Below are 25203 nucleotides of genomic sequence, written 5' to 3'. Positions count from 1 at the left end.
CCTACTCAAAACCTGGCCCATAACCCAGACATGTGCCTTGACCTAGAATGGAACCTATGACCTTTCGGTTCGCAGGCTGGAGCTTAATCCATTGAGCCACACCAGCCAGGGCGAGAATTGTTTTTCAGCTTGAGTATGCACATCAACCAGACACAGAAATTGAGAAAACTATTTTCTAGCAGGAAAAAATCTGGGATCTGAACTGTGTTATATTTCTTGATGTTAAAATTTATTTTTGTCATAAATTTGTTATTCTTGCTTGGAAATATCTCCTTTTTATTTGATATACCTCCTTTTCATTACTCTTTTGGGGGGCCAAAATGGAAGGCAAGGGATGGTTAGAGTTTCATAATTATAATTATTCTGCCTTTTCAGAAGGCAGAATTTGTCTGTAAACTTTTCTTGGCCACTGAAATACAGTATGGGGCAAATGTAGGTTTATAAAATGAGTGTGCAAAACACAGAGGTTACTCTTGTAGTTTTATTTATTGTATTATCTTCCATATGAACAACTGTAAACCTACTTTTGCCCCACCCTGTATTGCTATCAGGAATACTGTCATTTGTGTATCCTAGGTTCCTCGCTCCTTTGCTTTTAATACCAAATTTTAGGTTTAAAACTATTACTGCAACATCTTGGTCTTTGAGTTTTAGTTCTAGTGGCATTATAAAATTAATTAGCATACATGGGTACAAAAAGAACAAGCTTTTTATCTACAAATATTATAGGGCAAGGAAAAGTGTTTTCACTTACAATGAAGAATGTAATACTTCAACATGGCTTTCCTCCTGAAATTACAGTGACACTGTAGATAGAGAATTTAAATTTGGCAGTTGTCTAATACAGTGATTTCCAAACTTTAACCTGTTATCGAATCCTATTTATTCAAGAAAAGAATCAAAAACACATCCTATACCTGCATATTTTCTATTTCAGTAGATCTGAAATGGAACCCAATCAGGTGTTGGTTCTCCCCACCCTACCCCCTTTTTTCTTTACTTAATTTTCTGAGTACATAGAGTAATTTATAGTTAATACTCTTTTAAATTTTTTATTTATTGACTTTTAGAGAGAGAGAGAGAAACATCAATTTGTTCCACTCATTTATGCATTTAGTGGTTGGTTCTTTTATGTTCTTTTACATGTCTTTACCAGGGATCGAACCCACAACCTTGGCATATTGGACAACATTCTAATGAACTGGGCTACCTGGCCAGGGACATAGTTAATACTCTCAATGCTCTGATATTGGTTCATCAGTATAAGTTCTACAAATATTTTATCTCTAATAATATTTGGTATATCTTTTTCTTACATGAAAATTTGTTAAACTGAGATTGCCACTGAACGAAAATAAAAGCATCTGTTCTCTATTTGCAAAGTATTTTAAAGACTTTTTAGGCTTCTAGTGTTTAGATGGCATAAAAATATTTTATAGAGTATGTGAATAATGTGCTAAAAATAACTTGAGTACCTTATGTTACTTCTCTTGACTCAGAGACCAAAATGTGAACTTGGTTATTATCTACAACATTTGTATAAAACTAAATAGTATAACTGGTTAAAATACAGAAAGTAGCACATTGAACCCAGTACTTTGGTTTTTGAATGTTTATTATCAACATATTTTGTTGACTTAACAAATCCTTCTTCCCAACAGGTGATGGGCCACAGTGTAGAGATTATGTCATAAGTCTTGGAGTTGTGAAACCTTTACTTTCCTTCATAAGTCCATCTATTCCTATAACATTCTTAAGAAATGTTACTTGGGTTATGGTCAACTTATGTCGGCACAAAGACCCACCACCCCCAATGGAAACCATTCAGGAGGTAAACAAGTGTTTTTTATTTTTGTTTTTAAATTAAAGTAGGTATCGTTATATGCATGTATTTATATACATATATTTTAAAATCCATATATTTCTCTCTTCAGATTCTTCCAGCTCTTTGTGTTTTAATTCATCACACAGATGTAAACGTGAGTAAAGGCTTCATATATTTTTATGTGTATGTGTTTGTATGTGTCTTAGGGCTCCCCCATGACATAGGGGTGAAAAGATTACACTGGACATCGTATCAGTGTACTCTGTCAGATATTTACGTTTCAAGAGCTATAATACATAGTTTGGCATTTCTGTATTTACTGTGTATATTTACATCATTAAATGTAATTTCAGTGAAGAAGTCAAGCCTCTTATTTTGGTCTGAACAATAAAATGTGTACACATATATCAGTGTTGTAGAACTTACATTGAAAGCTCTTTGATTGTTCATCACCTTTTTATGGAAGTTCATTTTGATAGCCTGGCCAATAAGAGAACACATACACCAGGTATTTTTGTTTTTTGAAAGATTAAAAAAAGAAATAGTTAGACTTTATGTATAACTTTATATTCATATACATAACTCCAAACCATGGACATGATTTGCTCTTCAGTTTTGTTTTTACTCTATTCCTCCTTATATAGTGACCTTGGTAGTGGCTTCACGTGGTGTAGAGATCATTCTTGAACTCCAGACAAGGAAAATAATCAGTATAGACTAGATTTTAAACACAATAAATATGTCATACTCATTCTTACTAATGAAGATGGCAAAGGAAAAAGCAACTCAGGAAGTATGAATGAGGCAGAAAACTGCCCTGGCTGGTGTGGCTCCATGGATCGAGTGCCATCCTACGAACCAAGGGGTTGCTGGTTCCCAGTCCGGGTACATGCCTGGGTTGCGGGCCAGATTCCCCAGTGCAAGCAGCAACCACATGTTGACGTTTCTTTCCCTCTCTTTCTCCCTCCTTTCCCCTCTTTAAAAATAAAATAAAATCTTTTTTTAAAAAAAAAAGTAAAGCTAGAAATATACACAATGGGTAAGGAAAATCACATGGATAAAATACATTGCGACTACAATCAGGGACTTGTGTGGTTCTTTAAAAACAGTTTGATATGATGGCCAGTGTTTGATAAGCTGTTCCATTCCTTTACAGTTTCTAGGGTAATACTGTTTTGCCAGGATCTCTCTAAAACATATAGAACAAATTACACTTAGAATTATACTACATCAAGCAGTGACATAATGTGCAAAACTCATTAGATGAGTTTTCTCTAATGATATTTTTTTGTAACTCCAAATAGTCTAGGATCTTTTAAAAAATGTAAGCAATTTTTTGTTTTGCCCTCCTTATAGCCAAAGGCTTTGATAAAATTATAAATGATATAAAAACAAAACAAGGTGAAAGGTTGTGGGTTCGTTCCTGGTTGGAACCCAATCAGTGTTTCTCTCCTTCTCTTTCTCCTTCCCACCCATTCTCTATAAATATGTACATAGATACATACATAATGCCTAGTTTATACATACGCATGAGGGGGGACCCCCAAAAAACTGGAATTACCTTCTGGAGGAACAGCCCTCTTGTAGTACAGGCTTCTTGTGCTAGGTGAATATTCTGGGACCCCATCTGTATCAGTGTACCAGCTGGCATTGTGAGAGGCTGTGTTCAGTTTCAGTGAATGTTTTTTGAAGACACTTCCAATACATTTGCCCATTTCATGGTTGGTGATTTATGAGTGCACCTGCCCACACTGCACTACGTATTCAGCAGTTTTTGACCAAAAAATGGCATAACCCCCATGCCCCACCCTCCCTATTCACTCAATCTTTCCCTGAACAACTTTTTATTTTGTTTCCCTGGATGAAAAAAATCCTCAAAGGGAAATGTTTTGCTAATGTGGAAGAAATTAAACAAAAAAATGGCAGAAATACTAAAAGGTATCAAAGTTGACAAGTTCAAAAACTTTTGAGTAGGGGAAAAAATGTCTCCAAATGTGTATTGCATCAAATGGAAAGTACTTAGAAGGGACTAAAGTTTAAACATGTAAGAATAAATACACAACTTTATAAATTCTGGAAGTCTTTTGAAGTCCCCTTCATTCATAGATAGATAGATATTTTTGTTTAAAAACAAAACAAAAACATGACTCCCGGTCAAGATGGAGGCATAGGTAGACACACTGTGCCTCCTTGCACAACCAAAAGAAGGACAACAATTTATAAACAAAAAACAACTAGAACTGACAGAAATTGAACTGTATAGAAGTCAGGCAACCAAGGAGTTAAACAAGACACACTCACCCAGACCACTAGGAGGGATGGAGATGGGCAGCTGGGCGGAGAGGACCCACTGGCAGACCGGGGTGGGGAAGGTGGCAGCTGGCAGGCCTGGCGAGGCAGTGGATTGTGTAGTGGGCAGTCCCACGTTTGTGCACAGATAAACTGAGAGGAACAAATGGGGAGCAAGACAGAACTCAAAACCTGGGGCCCCAGCTTAGGGAAATAAAGCCTCAAACCACTGATTGTAAACACCTGTGGGGGTTGAGGTGCAAGGAGAGTCCCAGCCTCACAGGAGAGTTCGTTGAAGAAACCCACAGGGTCCCAGGACATAACACAAAACCCCTTACTCCCTGTTCCAGGGAATCAGCACCAGGTGGGCCCAGTTTGCTTGGGGGAAGAGGGAGAAGTGACTAAAAGCTGGCAGAGAGAGCAGCAAGCGCCATTGTTCCCTCTCAGACCCCTCCCCACGTACAGCATCACAAAGCAACAACATGGGTTGCCCCACCCCTCACTACATAACAGGCACACTGAAACATAAAAAAATGGTCAAAACAAAAGAACAGATCACAGCTCCAGAAAAAATACAACTAAGTGACGAAGAGATAGCTAACCTATCAGATTCACAGTTCAAAACACTGCTCACAGAATTGGTTGAATTTTGTCACAAATCAGATGAAAAAAATGAAGGCTACACTAAATGAAATAAAGAGAAATGTACAGGGAACCAATAGTGACGGGAAGGAAACTGGGACTCAAATCAACAGTGTGGACCAGAAGGAAGAAACAAGAATTCAAAAAAATGAGAGGCTTAGGAACCTCCAGGACATCTTTAAATATTCCAACATCTGAATTACTGGACTGGGGTACCAGAAGAAGGGGAAGAGCAAGAAATTGAAAACTTATTTGAACAAATAAGGAAGGAGAACTTCCCCAATCTGGCAAAGGGAATAGACTTCCAGGAAGTCCGGGAAGCTCAGAGACTCCCAAAGAGGTTAGACCCAAGGAAGCACACACCAAGGCACATCAGAATTAACATTACCCAAAATTAAAAAGGAAAGAATCTTAGAAGCAGCAAGAGAAAAGGAGACACTTGCCTACAAAGGAGTTCCCCTAAGACTGTCAGCCGATTTCTCAAAAGAAACCTTACAGGCACGAAGGGGCTGGAAAGAAGTATTCCAAGTCATGAAAGGCAAGGACCTACATCCAAGATTGCTCTGTCCATCAAAGCTTTCATTTAGAATGGAAGGGCAGATAAAGCGCTGCTCAGATAAGGTCAGGTTAAAGGAGTTCATCATCACCAAGCCCTTATTACATGAAATGTTAAAGGGACTTATCTAAGAAAAAGACAAATAGGAACGGTAAAAGGACAGCAAACTCACAGTTACTCACAACCACACCTAAAACAAAAGCAAACTAAGCAAACAACTAGAACAGGAACAGAACCACAGAAATGGAGATCGCATGGAGGGTTAGCAACAGGGGAGTGGGAAGGGAGGAGGGGGGGGAAAGGTACAGAGAATAAGTAGCATGAATGGCAGGTAGAAAATAGAGGGAGATTAAGAATAGTATAGGAAATGGAGAAGCCAAAGACCTTATATGTATGACCTATGGACATGAACTAAAGAGGGAAATGTGGGTGGGAGGGGGTGTGCAGGACAGAGGGGAGTAAAGAGGAGAAAATGGGACAATTCTAACAGCATAATCAATAAAATATACTTAAAAATAAAGTCCACCCTGGCTGGCATAGCTCAGTGGATTGAGCCCAGGCTGTGAACCAAAGGATTGCCAGTTCAATTCCCAGTTAGAGCACATGTCTGGGTTGCGGGCCAGGTCCCCAGTAAGGGGCATGAGAGAGGCAACCACACATTGATATTTCCCTCCCTCCCTTCCCCTGTCTAAAAATAAATACAATCTTTATTTTAAAAACTCCCACAATCATAAATGAAACACTGAAGTTGAAGTTAGTGAACTTACATTGGAATATTAAATTTGTTACAAAAATATATGTAAGATCCTATCTGATTTAAATTATGATTTTGATGTGCACTATTGTATGAATTTTGTCATTTGGTGTTTTGTTTTTACATTAAAAATATTTGTAGAACTTTCTTAAACTACCAAAAGGAGCAATGGCTAAGTGATAGATATATCCTCCTCCTAGGAGATTGTTGGGTGTTTTAAACATAATGTTGGTTTAGAATTTAAAAGGTTTCAGAGTTCTCTGGCTTGTCTTTTGACACAGAGTCCCTATTTCATAAAAGCTTAGCAAGTTCCAGGATCAATTTTTATTCCTGTGTCATAGTCAGTTAACTGTATTACGTATGTAGTAGTTTAACAGTTGTTTGTCGTTCTTCCTTTTGGCCATAAACTCTAATTAGGGCTTAAATACAAAAAAGATGAAACACAATGCCCAGATATAATTTGAAATTACAATTTTTTAATATGTGTAGGAGCTATCTCTCTCTTTTTTCTTTTTTCCTTTTTTAACCTAGAACTATTTTTTTCTTTTTCTTTTTTTTCTTTTTTTTCTTTTTTTTTACTATTAATCGCACAGGTTGCTTTTAATGTTTTACTCTATAGCTGGGGGAGACTTCCACTGTTTGGAAAGTTGCCTCTGGTTTTATAAGGCAAAGCAAACTGATTGGGAAAGATGAAACTACTCTAATCCTAATGCTGGAGTATTGGCTTTAGACGTGCTGCATGGTAGTAATGATAACTAGAGAACACCTTGAATATATATCCATCTAGCCCAGATGTTTGGAACCACTGTGTATGCTAGCTACATGTATTCTTTCCAACTATATATATTTACTACAATATCCTTAGACCTATTATCCTTCAGTCTGAGCATTTGGTAAAAAGAATGTCTTTTTCTTCTATTTTATGTGATATGTAGTACATTTGTATCTTAATGAATTAAGATTGGATACTAATCTGTGATAGGGATGGGTCATAATTAACCTGAACGTTCTGAATATGACCTAAAGATGTATTTAGTTGGTACAGACATTCAAAGATAATGATATCTAGTGTAACAAAGATCAAGATTCCAGTTAATTGAGGTGAAAGAAAAAGAAAGACCATAATAGGACAATCATAGATTATTCTGTATGGTTAAGAATTATTATTATTATTATTATGAGAAGAATTAAATTATTTCTCATTATTAAAATGAGAAAATATTTTAAAGCTATTTGAACTTTTGTTTTATTTCTTAGATATTGGTAGATACAGTCTGGGCCCTCTCTTACCTTACTGATGCTGGCAATGAACAGATACAGATGGTAATAGACTCTGGAATAGTCCCTCATTTGGTTCCTCTGCTCAGCCACCAGGAAGTTAAAGTTCAGGTGAGTTTATTATTGATGAAAATGTAAGTTTTTCTTATCAGTAACTGCTTTAAGGTAACATTCAAAAACAGACAATGAAGTAGAATCAGGAGTTCAAAAATAAGTTCATGCATTTATGATCAATTGATTTTCAACAAGGGTGCCAAGAAAATTCAATGAGCAAAAGGAAGTCTATTCAACAAATAATGCTCAGACTACGGGATCTCCATATGTGAAAGAATGAAGTTGATGCCCTTAATGGGTGACCCAGTTGGTTAAAGTGTCATTCTGTACACTTCAGTACACTCAGAAGGTTGCAGGTTCAATTCCTGGTTGGAGCACATACCTAGGTTGCAGGTTTGATTCTGGTTGGGACATATACAGGAGGCAACCAGTCCATGTTCTCTCTCACATTGATGTTTTTTTCTCTCTCTTACTCTCTCTTCCCTCTCTAAACGCAGTAAATATACCCTTGGGTGAAATAGCTTAAAGTGGACCAAACACCTAAATGTAAGCACTAAAAGTATAAACTTCTTAGAAGAAAAAAACATAGGTCTAAATCTTACGACTTTTGATGAGACAGTAGCTTCTTAGATATGACACTGCAAGCAACCAAGGAAAAAATTAGATAAGAAAACAGACTTGTATCTAAAATATAGAAACAATTCCTTTAACTCAACAATAAAAAGACAGAACATTTAAATACAATTTTCCCAAGAAGGCATACAAATGGTCAATAAGCACATAAGAAGATGTTCAACATTATTTATTAATCATTAAGAAAATTCAAATCAAAGCCACAGGAAATAATACTTCATATCCACCAGGCTGGCTATAATTCAAAAAAACAGTAACAGGTGTTTGCAGGGATGTAGAGAAAGTGGAATCCTCATACACTGCTGATGAGATTTATAAAATGTTTCAGTCTCTTGGGAATAGAGTTTGACAGTAACTCAAAGTGTTAGACGTAGAGTCATTATGTGACCCAGCAATTTCACTGTCAGGTATTGTACTTAAGAAAACTGAAAACACGTTTTCAGATTACAAACATGTACACAAACGTTCATAGCAGTATTATTCTTAATAGCCAAAAAGTATAACAATCCAGATGTCCATATTTAACAGATGGTTAAATAAAATAAGGAATGTCCATATAATACAAATTATTTAGCCACAAAAAGGAATAAAATACTGATATATGCTACAACATGGATGGACCTTAAAACCATTATGTTACATGAAAAAATCCAAATCAGAAGATCATCTGCTGTTTTGTTCCAGTTACATGAAATGTCCAGAATCCACCAGAACAGGCATAGTGTGTGTGCCAGCAACCTGGGAGTGAAGGCAGTGGGAATTACTGCTTATGGATCCAGATATCCTCCTCTGGGGTGAAGAAAATGTTCTAGAATTAAATACTAGTTATGGTTGCACAACTTTAAATATACTAAGAACAACTAAATTGTACACTTTGAAAGGATGAATTTTGTTATGTAAATTATATCTTCATTTTTAAAAAACCCTGTGTGGTTTATATTGTAGAAGGAAAAACTAGCCCCCCAAAAATCTTTAACTACTATAACTAAAGAAAATAATTGATAATTTAAATTCATATGAATAATGAAATCTCATATATTAAGCAGATTCCTGCTTTCCTCCCAAAAGGCACTATGGTTTTGTGAACTTACTGAGACACTAAACCTAAAATTTAAGGTATTATTGCCTTTCCCTGGCCAGGTAGCTTAGTTGCTTAGAGCATTGTCCTGATACACCAAGGTTGTGGGTTCAGTCCTTGGTCAGGACACATACAAGAAGCAACCACTGAATGCATAAATAAGTGGGACAACAAATTGATGTGTTTTTTCCTCCTTCTCTTCCTTCCTCTCTCTAAAATCATTTAAAGTACCATAATTTTTGGACTATAAGATGCACACACCCCAAATTTGGGAGGAATAATGGTTGTTAATGCTGCTATTGAGTTTTGCTTATATTTACATTGATGAAATGTTGTGTTATTAAACATTTTACCACATTTTTTTTGCTTCAAAAATTTTTTTCCTATTTTCCTCTAAAACTTGGGTGTGTTTTATGGTCCAAATATATGGTACTGCCTTCTTTTATGGCCCTACTTACTATCTAAAATTATCCTTCTTATTTATTTATTTATTGACTGACTGCTACAGTAATATAAGCTTCATAAGAGCTGGGGTTTGTGTCCTGTTCACTTCCTATTCACTCACCTGTTTCTAAGTCAGTGTCTAACACAGCTTGTTCAAAAAGAATTAGGTTGGCATGAATGAATGAATGAACAAATGAATGAATGAATCTGTCTTTCATAACATACATCTCTGATAAGAAGGAATATTTCATATAGAACACCATTTTCATTAAAGCTTTTTATGTTTCAGACTGCTGCTCTTCGAGCTGTGGGCAACATTGTCACTGGAACTGATGAACAAACACAAGTAGTTTTGAACTGCGATGCTCTGTCACATTTCCCAGCACTTCTGACACATCCCAAAGAGAAAATTAATAAAGTAAGTATTTTTAAATACTATTTAATAAAGACATAGAAAATGTCAGTAGTTTTCATTTGTAAAGTCAAGAACTCAGAACTATCTATAATATTATTAATATAAACTGTCATTTAGACATCAGGAGAATATAAAATATTTTACTCTTCATAACATGGATTAGCATGATTTTCCATGAATAGATAAATAACAAATTGCAAAATTGGCTCTCTTGGAAATGATGAAATAAAGATAATTGGGTGCTGAGTGTTATATGATTAGAAATTTTTCATATCTAAGTTAAGTAATTAATCTAGGTTTAATATTTTATAGATAGTTAATAGAGTGTGTGTGTGCATGCGTGTGTGTGTGTGTGTGTGTGTGCTTGTGGAGGCTATGGAAAGGGGGCACTGATTGGTGATGCTGATATTGGAGTGCATCTGAGGCTGTTGTAGACATACATGGGTTATTGATTACAACATTGCCAATGATTATAACCCAAGAACAGCTCACCTAAGTAGCCTAGCACCCTAAAATCTTTAACAGGTTCATTAAACATGGTCCTGTGATCTGATCCAAAAGAGCCTACTGCACACTAGCTAATACTAATAGTTTTTAGAGTAAAACTTGTTTACTAGTTTCTTAAAATAGAGAAAATGTTTTCCTTTAGTAAATTGATAAATCTGTTAAGTTTGATAAATTAGAGTAATGTCCTGCATAGAATGTTGAGTGGATATTTTGCCTTGTTTCATGCTAATTATGGTTTCAGTGTGCATTTATGAAACTTGCAAAAAAGAAAAAAACTTTTAGTCTTGGCTACAGTAACCTTGTGCTGTGGTATAAAGGAAGCATGAAAAGATCATTAAGGTAGACCAGTAAAGGAATCAAACGTCTGCTGCTACTTTAGTTTTTGAGAGGCTTGGTGCAGTAAATGACTATTTACAAATAAGTATACTAATATAAACCACTATTTCATTTTTTCATGTCTCAATTACTATGGATAATTGAGATTTATCTACTTTGGCTAGGACTCAATCAGAATAGAGAGTAAAGCACATTATATGAAGGGGATGCTGAATCTTGTTTACAATAGTTTTAGGACTTGTATTTGTGTTACAGCCTTAGATTCCTTAGTTATTTGTTCATCCAATTTTCTTTTGAGTCTTTGCATTTACGGAATTGTTTTCAAGAGTTCTCTATAAGGATTAGTTCATTATGACTTGGATTGGAACAATTAGCAATTTGTCCACAGAAAATATGAAAAGGGATAGAGGAGTTGAGATTCCTAAAATTTTTATTATGGCACTCACTCCATAATAAAGTCATTTGGACATTGTAGTAAACATGTTTTGTCTTAGTTCAGGTGCAAATTTTATTTTTTTAATGAGAAATATTGAAGGAGTCTTGTTCTACAGGAAGCAGTGTGGTTCCTCTCTAACATCACTGCAGGAAATCAGCAGCAGGTTCAGGCAGTAATTGATGCCAATCTTGTCCCAATGATAATACACCTTTTGGATAAGGTAAGAAAATCATCTTTTATATATCTGAGTAAAAGTAAAGGGATTTAAATTTAATAAATTATGTGAATATATACTTCTTATTTAATTAAAACCTATACAGTTGACAGAAATGCTACACCAAAGTGGTATTAATATTAAAACTTTCAAACCCAGTTTTTATATACAAGAAACATTTCTTTTTAGGAACCCTTGGCCCTTCTGTATCATTCTTTTATTAAAAATATTATTACCCTGGGATTTATTAAACATTCATATTATTACTACTGATTATACATGCTTAGGCATTGTGCTGAACACTTTAAATATATTACTTCATTTAATACTGTAGCTCTATGAGCTTCATTTAATACTGTAGCTCTGTGAGGTTAAGAATTATTCCCATTTGACATATGAGGAAACTGTTGTATAGATAAATAAATTACCCAAGATTAAACTGCAAGTAAGTATGGTATTTAATCATATGCTGTATCATGTTTATATTAATGTTTGGGAAAGAGACATTTTAAAATGTCTCATAATCGCCGTGGCTGGTGTGGTTCATTTGGTTGGATCTTGGTCCTAGCCAAAGGGTTACGGATTCAATTTCAGTTCAGGGCACATGTCTATATTGCTGCCCTGATCCTTCATCTGGGCTCCCATGATCCCCATCTGGGCGCTTATGCAAGGCAACTAATCAGTGTTTCTCACTCACCCTCACCCTCTCTCTCTAAAAAAAGCAATGAAAAAAATGTTCGTGGGTGAGGATAAAATAATAAAATGTCATAATCACAGCATGGAGTTTTTTGGGGGTTTTTTGTTGTTTTTTTTCCTGAACTTGGAGCTATAATTAAAGAGAAAAATATTTCTAACTTATTTTTCTCTCTGTTTTTTATAAACTGGTAGTAGAAGCTACTTTCATATAAACTGGTAGATTAGGCTTAGTTTGTTAGGCAAGAATGCTTATGTACTACTCTGTACTTCCTAGTGATTCACATCAGGAGACAAGTTCTATTTGTCATACTTCTGATGATACTAAGATTAATGAGTGAGCACGGGTGTTTTTAGCCGATACCAGCTGATTATTATAAAACTAGACATCAGTCCTTCATATAATGGTTTTTAGGCATTTATCAATGATCATTGCCTGGATCCCTTATTTTACTAGGAACTGCAAAATGCTGACTTTGTAATTTTGTCATTCTTTATGTGGTGCCATTATTCATCAGTATTCAGTGTATTAGCCATTATTCATCAGTAAAGAGCTTTTGCTTATCAGCTATTATTTTACACGGGAACATTTTATATAGCAATGGCAAGGTAAATGATTTTTGCTCATTACTCAGTTTTCAGAATGACATGGTTTTCTAACAACCTCAAAAGGAGACGAAGGTGGAATTTCTAGTGTTGTTATGAAATTATGGATATATATAAATAGATATAGATAGATAGATATAGATGATATAGATACATACATGTTTTGTAAGTTTTGGTCCATTATAGTTCTCTCTGATGCCCAGGTTGTTCCCCGACTAATAGGAAGCTCTTAAATTTGGTGTCCGTGGGTTTTTTTTTATTTTGTATCACCTTGTAGTTTGTGAGAGCTTCCTTCATTTTGGATATGACATGATTCTGAGACTTACCTTGTATATTTTCTGACCTAGACCTTAAATGAACTATTTCTACAAGGTGTCCTGGCTCCTTTTTGTAGCAAATGGTATTTAAGGATATAGTTCAGGTACTAAGAATGATCATTGCTATAAAGCTGTCATTGTTTCTAGGCCTGAGTGAATAAAATAGGTGATGGTGTATTTTTCTAGAAAGTGGAAAAGTATATTTTAATGTGAATATGAGAATTCATGAAAAATAAATCATGAGTGAAAGGAAGCTATTGGATATTACTGGGTATAAGATAACAGTGATTTTATTTTTACTTCTTGGACTTTATATTTTCATTTCTCTTACGCTGGAAATCTTCCTGAAGAAAATTGAGCATGTATTGAGAAATATAATATAAAATCTATCAAAATAACAAGACCATACAGCCAATAGTGACATGACTACTCCATTTTTTTTTATCTCCACCTGAGGACATGCTTATTGATTTTGATATTTTATCTTTTTTTTTTTTTTTTTTAAGAAAAAGGGGAAGAGAGGGAGAAAAGCATTGATGTGAGAGAGAAACACCAATTTGTTGCCTCTCGTATACAACCATCCGGCAACAGAACCCACAACCTAACCATGTGCTGTAACTGGGAATCGAACCCACAACCCTTCAGTTTATGGGACAATGCTCCAACCAACTCAGCCACACTGGCCAGGGCATGACTACTTCATTTTTAAATTAGTTTTTGATTTGTTCTTCCATTGTTTCCTCTTTAAATATAAGCAGATGCTTATCCACATGCCTGTTCCCACCCTACCATGTATTCTTCTTGTACTGCTTTTTAATTTTTATTTATTTAATTTATTTTTAAAGAGGGAAAAGGAGGGAGAATGAAAGGGAGACAGATATCGATGTGCAACAGAAACATCGATCGGTTGCCTCTTACACACCCCCAACCAGGGACCTGGCCTGCAACTCAGGCATGTGCCTTCACTGGGAAAATTCAACCAGTGACATTTCGTTCATAGGATGGAATTCAACCCAATGAGCCACACCAGCCAGGGGCAAAGGGTTCTCTTAATAAGTAAAAATTATATGTGCCTATAGAAAGGCTAGCAGTAACCCTGTGTTCAAAAACCATCTTTCCAGTTTACTTGATATTGCAGTTTATACCCTTTGCTTTGCTGTTGCAGGGGGATTTTGGCACTCAGAAAGAAGCTGCTTGGGCCATAAGTAACTTAACAATTAGTGGGAGGAAAGATCAGGTAAGTTCAGTTCTTTCTTATTTCTCAAAACTGATAAAATAACAGTACAGATCATTTAAGTTTTAGATTTTGGTAAATCATAATTGAAAATAATAGTAAGAAAACAGACAATCTATGATTTTTTTTAATATGAAAGTGTCACCTTGACTTCCTTTAGCAGTATTTCATAGATGAGAAGTGTTCCCTTCCCAGCTTCTTGATCTACAAGAATTTTCTAATGCATGGTAAGATTGAGGGCTTAAGTCAGGGTTGGGGTTTTTTTGGGGGGCGGGGGGTTCTTTGTTTGGCAGGCTTTTTTGGTTTTGCTTTTGCTTTTTTGCTTTATAACAGTATTAATTTTTAAAAAAGGACTTTTTGGGTTAATTGGACAGAATGAAATTGCCTCTCATATTTTCCTAATAAATGAACAAATATTTACCAGCCACTTGGTAAGCATTAAACTGAACCAAAAGGCTGGGAATACAAATTAGAGAACTGAGAGGTGCCAGGGCATAAAATTTAGAAAGGCACTCACTTGCAAAGTATGCAGGTGATAGAGCTTAACATTGTACCTACTGGCAAAATAAAATGGGTTTTAAAGGTCCAAGAAAGATATGTTTCACAGATAGTTACAAAGAGTGAATTTGGAGCTGATGAACAGTAAACTGATAATTATCACAAATAAACTGTAGACTGGTGGTAAGCAGTGAATCCACTTAAATAGGAATACTGAGCACAATATAAATGTACAGGGAAATAATAACTATGAAAATGATAGGAAAATATTATGAAAATATTACAGGAGCAATAGAATAGTGAATTGAAGATGGCCAGGTATATGAGAATGCCAAACGTAATAATACTAAAGAATCCATGGATACTCTCACATTAAACAGTTAGTAGTTTTTTTAAAAAAATATCCAGCCTTTTAACTGCTGTTATAATTTCTTAATCCTAAAGGGGAAAGGATCTTTGAAAGCATTCCATATGGCAAAGAATTGTTTCATGTGAAATTGAGTGATTCATTCACTTTCACTTAATTTTTTAATATATTTTATTGATTATGCTATTACAGTTATCCCTTTTTTTTCTTCTTTTTATTCCCCTCCCACCAGCACTCTCTCCCCTCCACCTTAGTTCATACCCATGGGTCGTGCATATAAGTTCTTTGGTTTCCCCATTTCCTATACTACTCTTAACCTCCCCCTGTCTTATTTTGTACCTACTATTTATGCTTTTTATTCTCTATCTTTTCTCCCATTCTCCCCTCTCCACTGATAACCCTCCATGTGATCTCCAGTTTCTGTGATTCTATTTCTGTTCTAGTTGTTTGCTTTTTCTTTGTTTATGTTTTTGGTTTAGGTTCATTTGTTGATAGTTGGGAGTTTGTTATCATTTTACCATTCATAGTTTTGATCATCTTCTTAGATAAATCCCTTTAACATTTCATATGATAAGGGCTTGGCGATGATGAACTCCTTTAACTTGACCTTATCTGAGAAGCACTTTATCTGCCTTTCCATTCTAAATGATAGCTTTGCTGGATAGAATAATCTTGGATGTAGGTCCTTGCCTTTCATGACTTGGAACACTTCTTTCCAGTCCCTTCTTACCTGAATTTCTTTTGAGAAATCAGCTGATAGTCCTATGGGAACTCCTTTGTAGGCAACTCTCCTTTTTCTCTTGCTTTTAGGATTCTCTCCTATCTTTAATCTTAGGTAATTTAATTCTGATGTGCCTTGGTGTGTTCTTCCTTGGATCCAACTTCTTTGGGACTCTGAGCTTCCTGGACTTCCTGAAAGTCTGTTTCCTTTGCCAGATTGGGAAAGTTCTCCATTATTTTTTGAAATTTTTCAGTTTCTTGCTCTTCCTGTTCTCCTTCTGGCACCCCTATGATTCAGATGTTGGAATGTTTAAAGTTTTCCTGTAGGTTCTTCAGCCTCTCTTCATTTTTTTTTTTATTTTTTTAAAGATGTTATTTATGCCCTGGTTGGCGTAGCTCAGTGGATTGAGCACGGACTGCGAACCAAAGCATCATAGCTTCAATTCCCAGTCAGGGCACATGCCTGGGTTGCAGGCCATGACCCCCAGCAACTGCACATTGATCCTCCTCTCCCTCTCCCTCCCTCTCTCTCTCCCCCCCCTTCCCTCTCTAAAAATAAATAAATAACATCTTTTTAAAAAAGATGTTATTTATTTCCCTTTAGAGAGAGAGGAAAGGAGGGAGAATGAGAGGGAAAGAAACATCAGCGTGTAGTTGCCTCTTGCACACCCCCAACTGGGGCCCCAGCCTACCTCCCAGGCATGTGCCCTGACCGGGGATTGAACTGGTGACCTTTCAGTTTGCAGGCCAGTACTCAGTCCACTGAGCCACACCATCCAGGGCTGAATTCTTGTTTTTTCATTCTGTTCTGGTTGAATGTTCTTCCTTCTGCTCCAAATCATTGATTGGAGTCCCGGTTTCCTTCCAGTCACTGTTAGTTCCCTGTATATTTTTATCTCTTTTACTTTGCATAGTCTTCACTTTACCTTTATTTTGAGACCATACTCAACCATTTCTGTGAGCATCCTGATTACCAGTGTTTTGAACTCTGCATCTGATAGGTTGGCTATCTCTTTATCACTTAATTCTGGTTTTGGAGCTTTGATATGTTCTTTCATTTGGGCCATGTTTTTTGTCTCGGTGTGCCTGTTACCTAGTAAGGGACTGAGACTTAGGTCTTCACCAGGGTGAGGTAACGCACATTGCTATGCTGTTGCACTGTATATGGGGAGGGGTCTGAGAGGGAATAATGTCGCTTGGCTCTGGCTGGCTTTCAGTTACTTCCTCCACTACATACAAGCAAATTGGGCCTTTCTGATGCTGATTCCTTGGTGATGGGCTTGAGTATGTTTTAGGACCCTGTGGGTCTCCCCAACAAACTCTCCTGTGAGGCCAGGAGTTTCTCTCACCACCATAATTCCCACAGGTTTTTACAATCAGAAGTTTGAGGCTTTATTTCTGCATGCTGGAACCCTGGATGGCGTGGTCTGTCTCACTTTCCAATAGTTCCTCCTGGTTTATCTGCACACAAATGTGGGACCAGCAGGTCTTCCAGCCGCCACCTTGCCACCCTCCTATCAGCCTGAATGAATGTTTCTTCTTTAATTCCTTGGTTGTCAGAGTTCCCTACAGTTCCATTTTCTGGCAGTTCTGGTTGTTTTTTGTTTTTAAGTTTATTGCTCCTCTTTTGTGTAAGGAGACAAAATGTATCTGCCTACACCTCCATCTTGGCTAGAAGTTTTAACTTTTTCGAAGTTCAAGGAAAATAAACATAGTACATGAAAAGGAAGTTAGATTAATGTAGTCTAACTTAACATGCAAGAGATGAAGCCATGTTTTCACACTTAGAATTTGAAAGTCAAAATATTCCAGTGAGATAAGTACACAGAGTTCACCTACATTTATTATATTATGGTGTTTTTATTCTTCAGGTGGCCTACCTAATTCAACAAAATGTTATTCCACCTTTTTGCAACTTGCTGACTGTAAAAGATGCACAAGTTGTACAGGTAGTACTGGATGGGTTAAGTAATATATTAAAAATGGCTGAAGATGAGGCAGAAACCATAGCCAATCTTATAGAAGAATGTGGAGGTAAGTTTATTATAAGCTATTACTACATATTTTAATGTTCATTTTGTAACTACCTTTATTTTCTGATGAATACAGCACTTCTGTATTTTTTTTGTCTTACATAATCAAGTAACAGAATAAAGTAAATATATGTTCTATGTGTACAGTCCTTCTCAGCTTCATGCACATGCTTAGGTAACTGAATTGCTGCCATATATTGAACAGGCACTGTGCTAAGATACTTGGAAGTCAGTGGTAAGCAAGACACAGTTCCTGCCCTCGAGACATGTAGTCTAGTCATACAGATAAATATGAACTGATTTAATGTGCTAATTACCCTAATAGAAATGCACAACAAAATGAAATATGTAATCCATCCTGGAAGAAGCAGGAAGTCACACCTGAGCTGGATTTTGAGAGATGAATAAGGATTAATAAAGTAAAAAGGGATGAATGGTGTTCCAGGCAGATATTAACACCATGAGCAAAGTCTGAGGTGAGAAATAGCATTCAGCAAATTGTAAGTAGTTCATTATTGCTGAATCACAGAATATGGGGTAGAAAATGCCAAAAGGATGAGGGCCAGTAAGCAGGTCCCTGTACTCTTACAAGCTTTTTAGCATGATGGAGATACAGTTATACTTTGGTACTCGTCAGCTTCAGAACTGGTCAAATCCTTACTGCATTTTGACAAGAAAAGAATATTTCAGCATTCAGCTCTTGCTCGGGACTCATTGTGCTTGTTGGAGACTCATTACACTTGCTATAACTGGTATAAGTCATGGTGCCGCAACACGGCTGTGATACATGGCTGTGTATCGAGCCACCTGGAATATAAGCAACACCTCTTAGCTTTCAACTCTTAGAATTAACAAGTACACAGAACATGGAAGTCTTGAATGTGGCTGTGAAACAAATTGTAAATGTTGACCTGAATAAACATAAAACTAAAGGTATTTCTGACAGAAGTTGAGAAGTAAATGAAGGGAAGCATAATGATAGGAGTAGGACAACTATATCTTCAACTTAGTAGAGGAGTCCAGAGGCTTGAAAATTACTAAGAAATGGTATTTTTAAAGTTACTAAAATGACAAATAAAATTTAAAAAGAAACCATGTATAATACCAAGTTAGGAACAGAAGGTGGAGAATAGTGTTAGGGAATTAGTTGGGAAGTGAGTACCAGAAAATTAAAAACAGACATAGTTTAAAAATATTTTACTACTTTTGCTATTTTTACCCATGGAAAACATTTTAATTATTAAAAATGTATTTTTATGTATTAAAATGAAAATATAGATCTTGAGCATTGCCTACCCCATTGGAGGTGAGGTCCAAGAATCCCAATGGATTTTGACATAGGGTATGACAAGCCATTGAAAGATTTTGTTTGGTAAGCCATTAGTATGTTTAGGTGGAGCGTGCTTACCAGAGGAATGGGACCTGCTAGAGACAGAAAACTGGTTAGGAAAGTATATAGTAGTTGGGCCACAATTAATGAGGGCAGTAATAATGGAGACAAAGGGATCATCACAAGGTTCAAGAAGTGGATAGAGCCCTGACTGGCATGGCTCAGTGGCTTGAGCGCCAACCTGCAAACCAAAGGGCTGCAGGTTCTATTCCCAGTTTAGGGCACATGCCTGGATTTCAGACCAGGTCCCCAGAAGGGGGCACACAAGAGGCAACCACACATTGATGTTCCTCTCCCTCTTTCCCTTCCCATCTGTCTAAAAATAAATAAAATCTTTTAAAAAATGGGTGGAGTTTGAGGCTTTTAAGATTTAATTGTAGAGTATTGAGGGAAGGGGAACTTTGGCTTTCTCTCAGACTTCAAGCTGTTACCATCAAGTAAGAATACAGTAGAACAAACAGTTTAAATGCATAAAGGCAAATAACAAATTGTGTTTAAGATGGTTCAGCCTTTTTTATACAGAGATTTTAAGATTTATTCTTAACAATTTCCAAATGCACAAAACAGGATTAGTAACTAACTGCAGTCACCGTGCTGTACATAATATCATATGACTGATTTTTTTTAATTGTTGTTCAAGTACAGTTTTCTGCCCTTTACCCCCATCCCAGCCCAACCCTCCAAACAGTTCAGCTTTCAGGTAACTATGAAACATCCTGGTGAAATTATCATGCGGACATGTAAATTTTATGCATCTGAAGCTCAGAAAAGAAATGAAACTTTAGATTTACAGGTCTTAGCCTATATTAGTAGCTCAATTTTTTAATAAAAGGGTCCCATAAAGAGAGTGTGTATAGAGTGAGAAATGAGCCCAAAACAACTCACCTCTTAAGGAGTAGAGGAAGGAAGAACACAAGTGAAAAGGAAATTTCATTACTTTTCAGAGACCTTAAAATTGCAACTCCTAAAAGGCAAAACCAGATCTGATTTTTAAGATTCACCTTTAGAATAAATTCCCCAACATTGTAGATTTGCAATTCAGTAATTGGATTATGTGGTCCCAAGATTATTGTGCCCTTTTTGCCATTACTTTTTAAATATTACCTTGTTTCACTTCACAAAATCTCTTGCAGGACTGGAGAAAATCGAACAACTACAAAATCATGAAAATGAAGACATCTACAAATTGGCCTATGAGATCATCGATCAGTTCTTCTCTACAGATGATGTATTTGATAACTTTATAGTTTTTTTAGTTTTCTTAATAAATATAAGTCTGGATGAAATAATATAAGCTAGAACATGCACATATGTTTTGAGGGGAGTGGAATTAAAATAGGTAAATGACAGTAAGGTCACTTATTTCAGAAACATAATAATTTCAATATTTAAAAGTCCCTTGGAGCAAGAAAGTTAAGAATTTTTTTTACACTGGAGAAGTTAGGCTTTATTTTTTATTTGATGTGTCTATAATTATATATTGTATATTGTTACTAACATAATGTATTTATAAACAAAACAGTGATACAAGTGTGACCTGTGACAAATCCTTTGTGATGATAATTAGTTAATCCACTATTGACTATATTCTCACTGTTATTTTTAGTGGTGACCAAAACTAAATATGAAGATAAATAAATCTAAAATAATAAATCATCAAAAAAGATAAATTTCCATATAATGTAAGGTGTAGTATATAGAAGTCTTCAGATTTGTTAGTATATGGTAATGGAATTTAAAGTATTAACTTATTTTTAGTATTTCCTATTTGGAAAGTAAGTCAATGATTAAAGCAGTTGTTCCTTAGAAAATTATAATGATTAGGTGTAGCCACCAGTGAATTTCTTGAATGATGTTCTCAACTTTTTAACAAATAACTCATAGCACAAACTTTTCCACATTATCAAAAAGGAGTAGAATATTATCAAACATTTTTTAAGCATACATTGTCAGAACATTGACCTGACAAGGACAGTACCAGTCATGAGCCACATAACAACATTTTGGTCAGTGATGGACCATATATACGACAGTGGTCCCATAAGATTATAATGACGAAGCGGAAAACTTCATATTGCCTAGTTATGTCACAGGCATTGTAATGTTGTACCCCACTACATTACTCAAGTGAAGTTGGGGGCATGAAAGAGACAACTGATTGATGCTTCTTTTCCTCTCCTTCTCCCTCCCTTCTCCTCTCTCTAAAAATAAATAAACTCTTTTTTAAAAATTGGGGGAAAATTATAGCACATGCAATTACAGTATTAGGCTACTCCATCTAGGTTTGTGTTAGTACACTTCATGATGTTTGCACAGCAGTGAAATCACCTAACAATGCATTTCTCAGGATGTGTCCCCATTGTTAATTTGATGCATGTCTGTATTGAAAAAGAAAATTGTACAATGTACTTACCTAGGGTCTGGCACAAATAACACCACTTTTTAATTACAAAATCATAAGCATGTAATTCTGTAACGACAGTATCACTCAAGCACACCATACAACATTTTAGGTGAAATGTTCAAATTAAAACTATATATTGTTACCCTACCAACCACATTCAAGCAGGCCTTACTTCTGCCGGACACTGTAGATGATTAAACTATTTAGATATCAGGTCCTTTAGATGATCAAGTCCCATTTAGAATATGATACCAGTTAAATAAATCAAAAATAAAATCCAGAAAAGACATACTCTTTTAAGGGTAGCTTTTATTACATGTCTTTTAAAGTTGTATTTTTGAAAGTCCTAATTTGCAATTAGTTATACACAAGGCCTTATGATTTCTAATACTTCAATATGCAGTTCTTTATTATTCTCTTACATTGTGAAAATAATTAAGATGATATGCACATTTATAGGAACTTCACTATAGGCTCATAATTGTGTGTTAACTTCAAAAAAGAATCTTTAGATATAAAGCATATAGAGTATGTATTCATTATTAGCTGTTATTTAAGCCTAACTGCTATTAAAAATTAACCAAGATTACACTTATTCTAAAAGCGGTGGCATATTTTTTTATGTCATCAACTATTTTGTATTTGCCCAGATATACGGGAAATTATAGTATCTTCTCAGTTTGAGGTATATGATCATCTTTATTACTTCTATTTCATACTTGAAAAGATATTTGTCTTGCATATTCTCAAGTTTCTTCACATTTTGTTGTCCTCAAGAAAAAGTTTTTACAAAATGTTTCAGCTTTCTAAAGAGATGATAGGATAGTTGATGCTTATTTCTCTCACACCTTTTTAGGGGAAATGGGAACATTACTATAATGCTGTTTATGTGTACTGTAAAACTAATCCTCATTTTTCTTCTTTTTCCCTATAGATTGATGAAGATGCTAGCCTTGTTCCAGAGGCAATACAAGGTGGAACATTTGGTTTCAATTCATCTGCCAATGTACCAACAGAAGGGTTCCAGTTTTAGAAAGATGTTGTGGAAGTTAGGTACAATGCAGCACTGAGATACATATATATACACATATATATAAAAAGGTTTGATCCATCAAGCTTGGCTCATGGGATCTGCTGCTGCATTAAATCGGGAAAGAAAATGTGAAGATTTCATTTGGAATCACAGAAAATGCCCAAATGAAGTCAAGATGGCGAGTGGGTGCGAGTGAGAATGAGTGGCAAAATGTAATGAAAACTTTACATGAGTGCTTATTTAGGCTGATCAAAGTAAAAAGGGCTACAGGTCACAGAACTTCAGTGCCTGAGAAGGAACATTGACTTACTCTATATCAATTGAGGGGAAAGTGCAGTACCTGTCATCTTCGAGCCTTGTAAGCATAAAAGAGAATAGGACGCCCATATAAGTCAAAGGAAAATGAGCCCAGGCCTTGCTATGAAGCAGTGTGTGAATGGACAGTGTTGAATGAATGGCTCAAAGAGAGAGAGCCAGGTTCATCTTTCAAATCTAGGGCTCTTCACTCACGAAGCAGACTCCTAGTCCTGGAGTGACTGTGTATGAGAGTATGGTTGTGGTGCTGTATGTGAATGCATGCAAGCTTGATTCGCCTTCAGGGGGCTGGTAACAAACCTAGTAAATCATCAAAATGAGATCATAAGTGTTAATGTACACTGGACATGAAAACAAAGACCGGTTTAGCAGCAGACATCGGTTTACTCTGCAGCCTGTGTTTTCTATTCCCCCTTCCCTTCTCCCACCCCGCTCCCTTTTTTTTTTTTTTAAGTTTTTATTTACTTTACCTACTTGGCTTTTTAGTTGCTTCTCAAGTCAGAAAACTTTTCAGGAAGGTTTCCCTGTGCATTTGCACCAGATGAATGTTTGATGCTATGAAAAGTTTTCCATATCATCAAAACTAATTTGTGTAGATTTTTGCATGGAAAAAAATCATAAATTTCCCTCAAAATAGACTGTGTTGCAGTACACAAGTTGCCATAATAGTATAAACAGTAAAATGTGCTTTTAAAAGCCATCCTTTTCATTTTCAGAGACAACATAAAGATCTTTGCATGAGGTAAATCTACAACATAGTTCATTTTTAGATTTTGTTGAGTCCTGTAAAGAAGAAGAAAAGAGTTTCAGTTGTGGTAGAATACCGTGCTGTGTTTAAATGTTACTTGTTTTCAAACTTTGTTTTCTATGAAAATGATATGGAAACTTCTAAAATGAAATTTGGTGCATATGTACTGCTGAATAAAGACTGATGAAGAGGTTTGAATAGATGTACAAATCAAGTAATGGTTTGAACACCTTTAATAATATGCCTAATCTGTTCAATTGTTTTAGAATCTTTTTATCTTAGATGTAGGCAGCCATGAACAATCTATTTTGAGCCACTTTAGGGAGAAAACTTTGTATTTTTAAAACTTGCATAAAAGTTATGCAAGTGGTTTTTATAAATTGGAATAATACCTCAGTTTTGAGGTTATGCACACTAAATTAAATGTGACATAAATTAATTTGTACAAAAAGAACTCTTTATAAGGTGGCTCATTGTAGGAAATCCTGTGCCTTCCCCTTTGAGCACAAGTGTTGCATGAACAACAGTTTGCTATAAGAAACATACCAGATTAGCCACCATTAGCATCTATCTATACTTTGTGTTTAAAAATCAACTGGTAAATCTGAAACACTGTAGAATGGATAAAAATTATTTTGTGATCATAACTCTTTGTTGAACTAGAGTATTTTTGCAGCATTCCTTGTCATCAGAAACATGGTTAAAGTTTAAAACTAGAAGCAGCAGAAAACTAGCTTGTAAAATTTATCCAAGTAGAGTGCAGGCTAGGCTGTCTTGGGGAAATAAACATTAAACTTAAGCAATGTTTTACATGGGGTGTGTGTGTGTGTGTGTGTGCTGTGTGGATTTCTTACACATATTAATGCAAAGTTAGTGTAACTATGTGGGTTTTATTAGCTTGTCTTTCTAAACTTTTGACCCAGAACCAACATAACAGAACATATTTTTTCAGTTCTATAATTTCAATATAGATATATTACTGTTCTAAACCACTGAATTTGTTCAGGTGACAACCAACTATGCTGTGCTTTCTCCCTGTCCAAATGAAGGTTTTGGCCTTTCTTCATTCTTCCAGCAAAATGGGCTGAGAGAGAGAATTTGAGCTATATTTTAAGTATTACTATAACTTCAACATATAGTTCCAAATGATAGATTGCATACAAAGTGTGGGTTTTATAGAAGGTTTTAAGTTACCTCAAGGTGAATATAACAATACTTTGCATAATTCAAGGCTTTTAGTAAACAAAAATTTGGTTCAAAGTAAGCTGATGAAGTTATAGTAGGCCAGATGATTTTATAGAATACTTATCCTTATGTACAAACTAGTTGTAGATGATTTTAACATCTCTGAGTACAAGGGCTACCTGATGGTCTAAATCGGGTG

At 35.6% G+C, this 25203-nt stretch overlaps 1 protein-coding gene and 1 non-coding gene across 3 annotated transcripts in view; both read left to right on the top strand.

Moving 5' to 3' along the window:
* Window positions 1-24636, top strand: part of KPNA4 (karyopherin subunit alpha 4) — a 64570-nt gene extending 39934 nt beyond the window's left edge. For both annotated transcript variants that reach the window (XM_028505138.1, XM_036017616.1), the window contains 9 exons: window positions 1662-1831; window positions 1935-1979; window positions 7324-7455; window positions 9843-9971; window positions 11363-11467; window positions 14243-14314; window positions 17768-17930; window positions 20453-20547; window positions 22658-24636. In XM_028505138.1, the coding sequence (XP_028360939.1) occupies window positions 1662-1831; window positions 1935-1979; window positions 7324-7455; window positions 9843-9971; window positions 11363-11467; window positions 14243-14314; window positions 17768-17930; window positions 20453-20547; window positions 22658-22756 (1010 nt within the window). In that variant the 3' untranslated portion in view covers window positions 22757-24636. The remainder of the gene's footprint in view (window positions 1-1661; window positions 1832-1934; window positions 1980-7323; window positions 7456-9842; window positions 9972-11362; window positions 11468-14242; window positions 14315-17767; window positions 17931-20452; window positions 20548-22657) is intronic.
* LOC114491262 lies at window positions 10181-10526 on the top strand. Its single transcript, XR_003684058.1, has one exon.
* Window positions 24637-25203: the final 567 nt, after the last annotated feature.

Source organism: Phyllostomus discolor, chromosome 2 (assembly GCF_004126475.2).
Source record: "Phyllostomus discolor isolate MPI-MPIP mPhyDis1 chromosome 2, mPhyDis1.pri.v3, whole genome shotgun sequence".
Lineage (NCBI taxonomy): Eukaryota > Metazoa > Chordata > Mammalia > Chiroptera > Phyllostomidae > Phyllostomus > Phyllostomus discolor.
The sequence above is the reverse complement of the archived record's forward strand: the minus strand, read 5'-3'. Positions and strand labels throughout refer to the sequence as shown.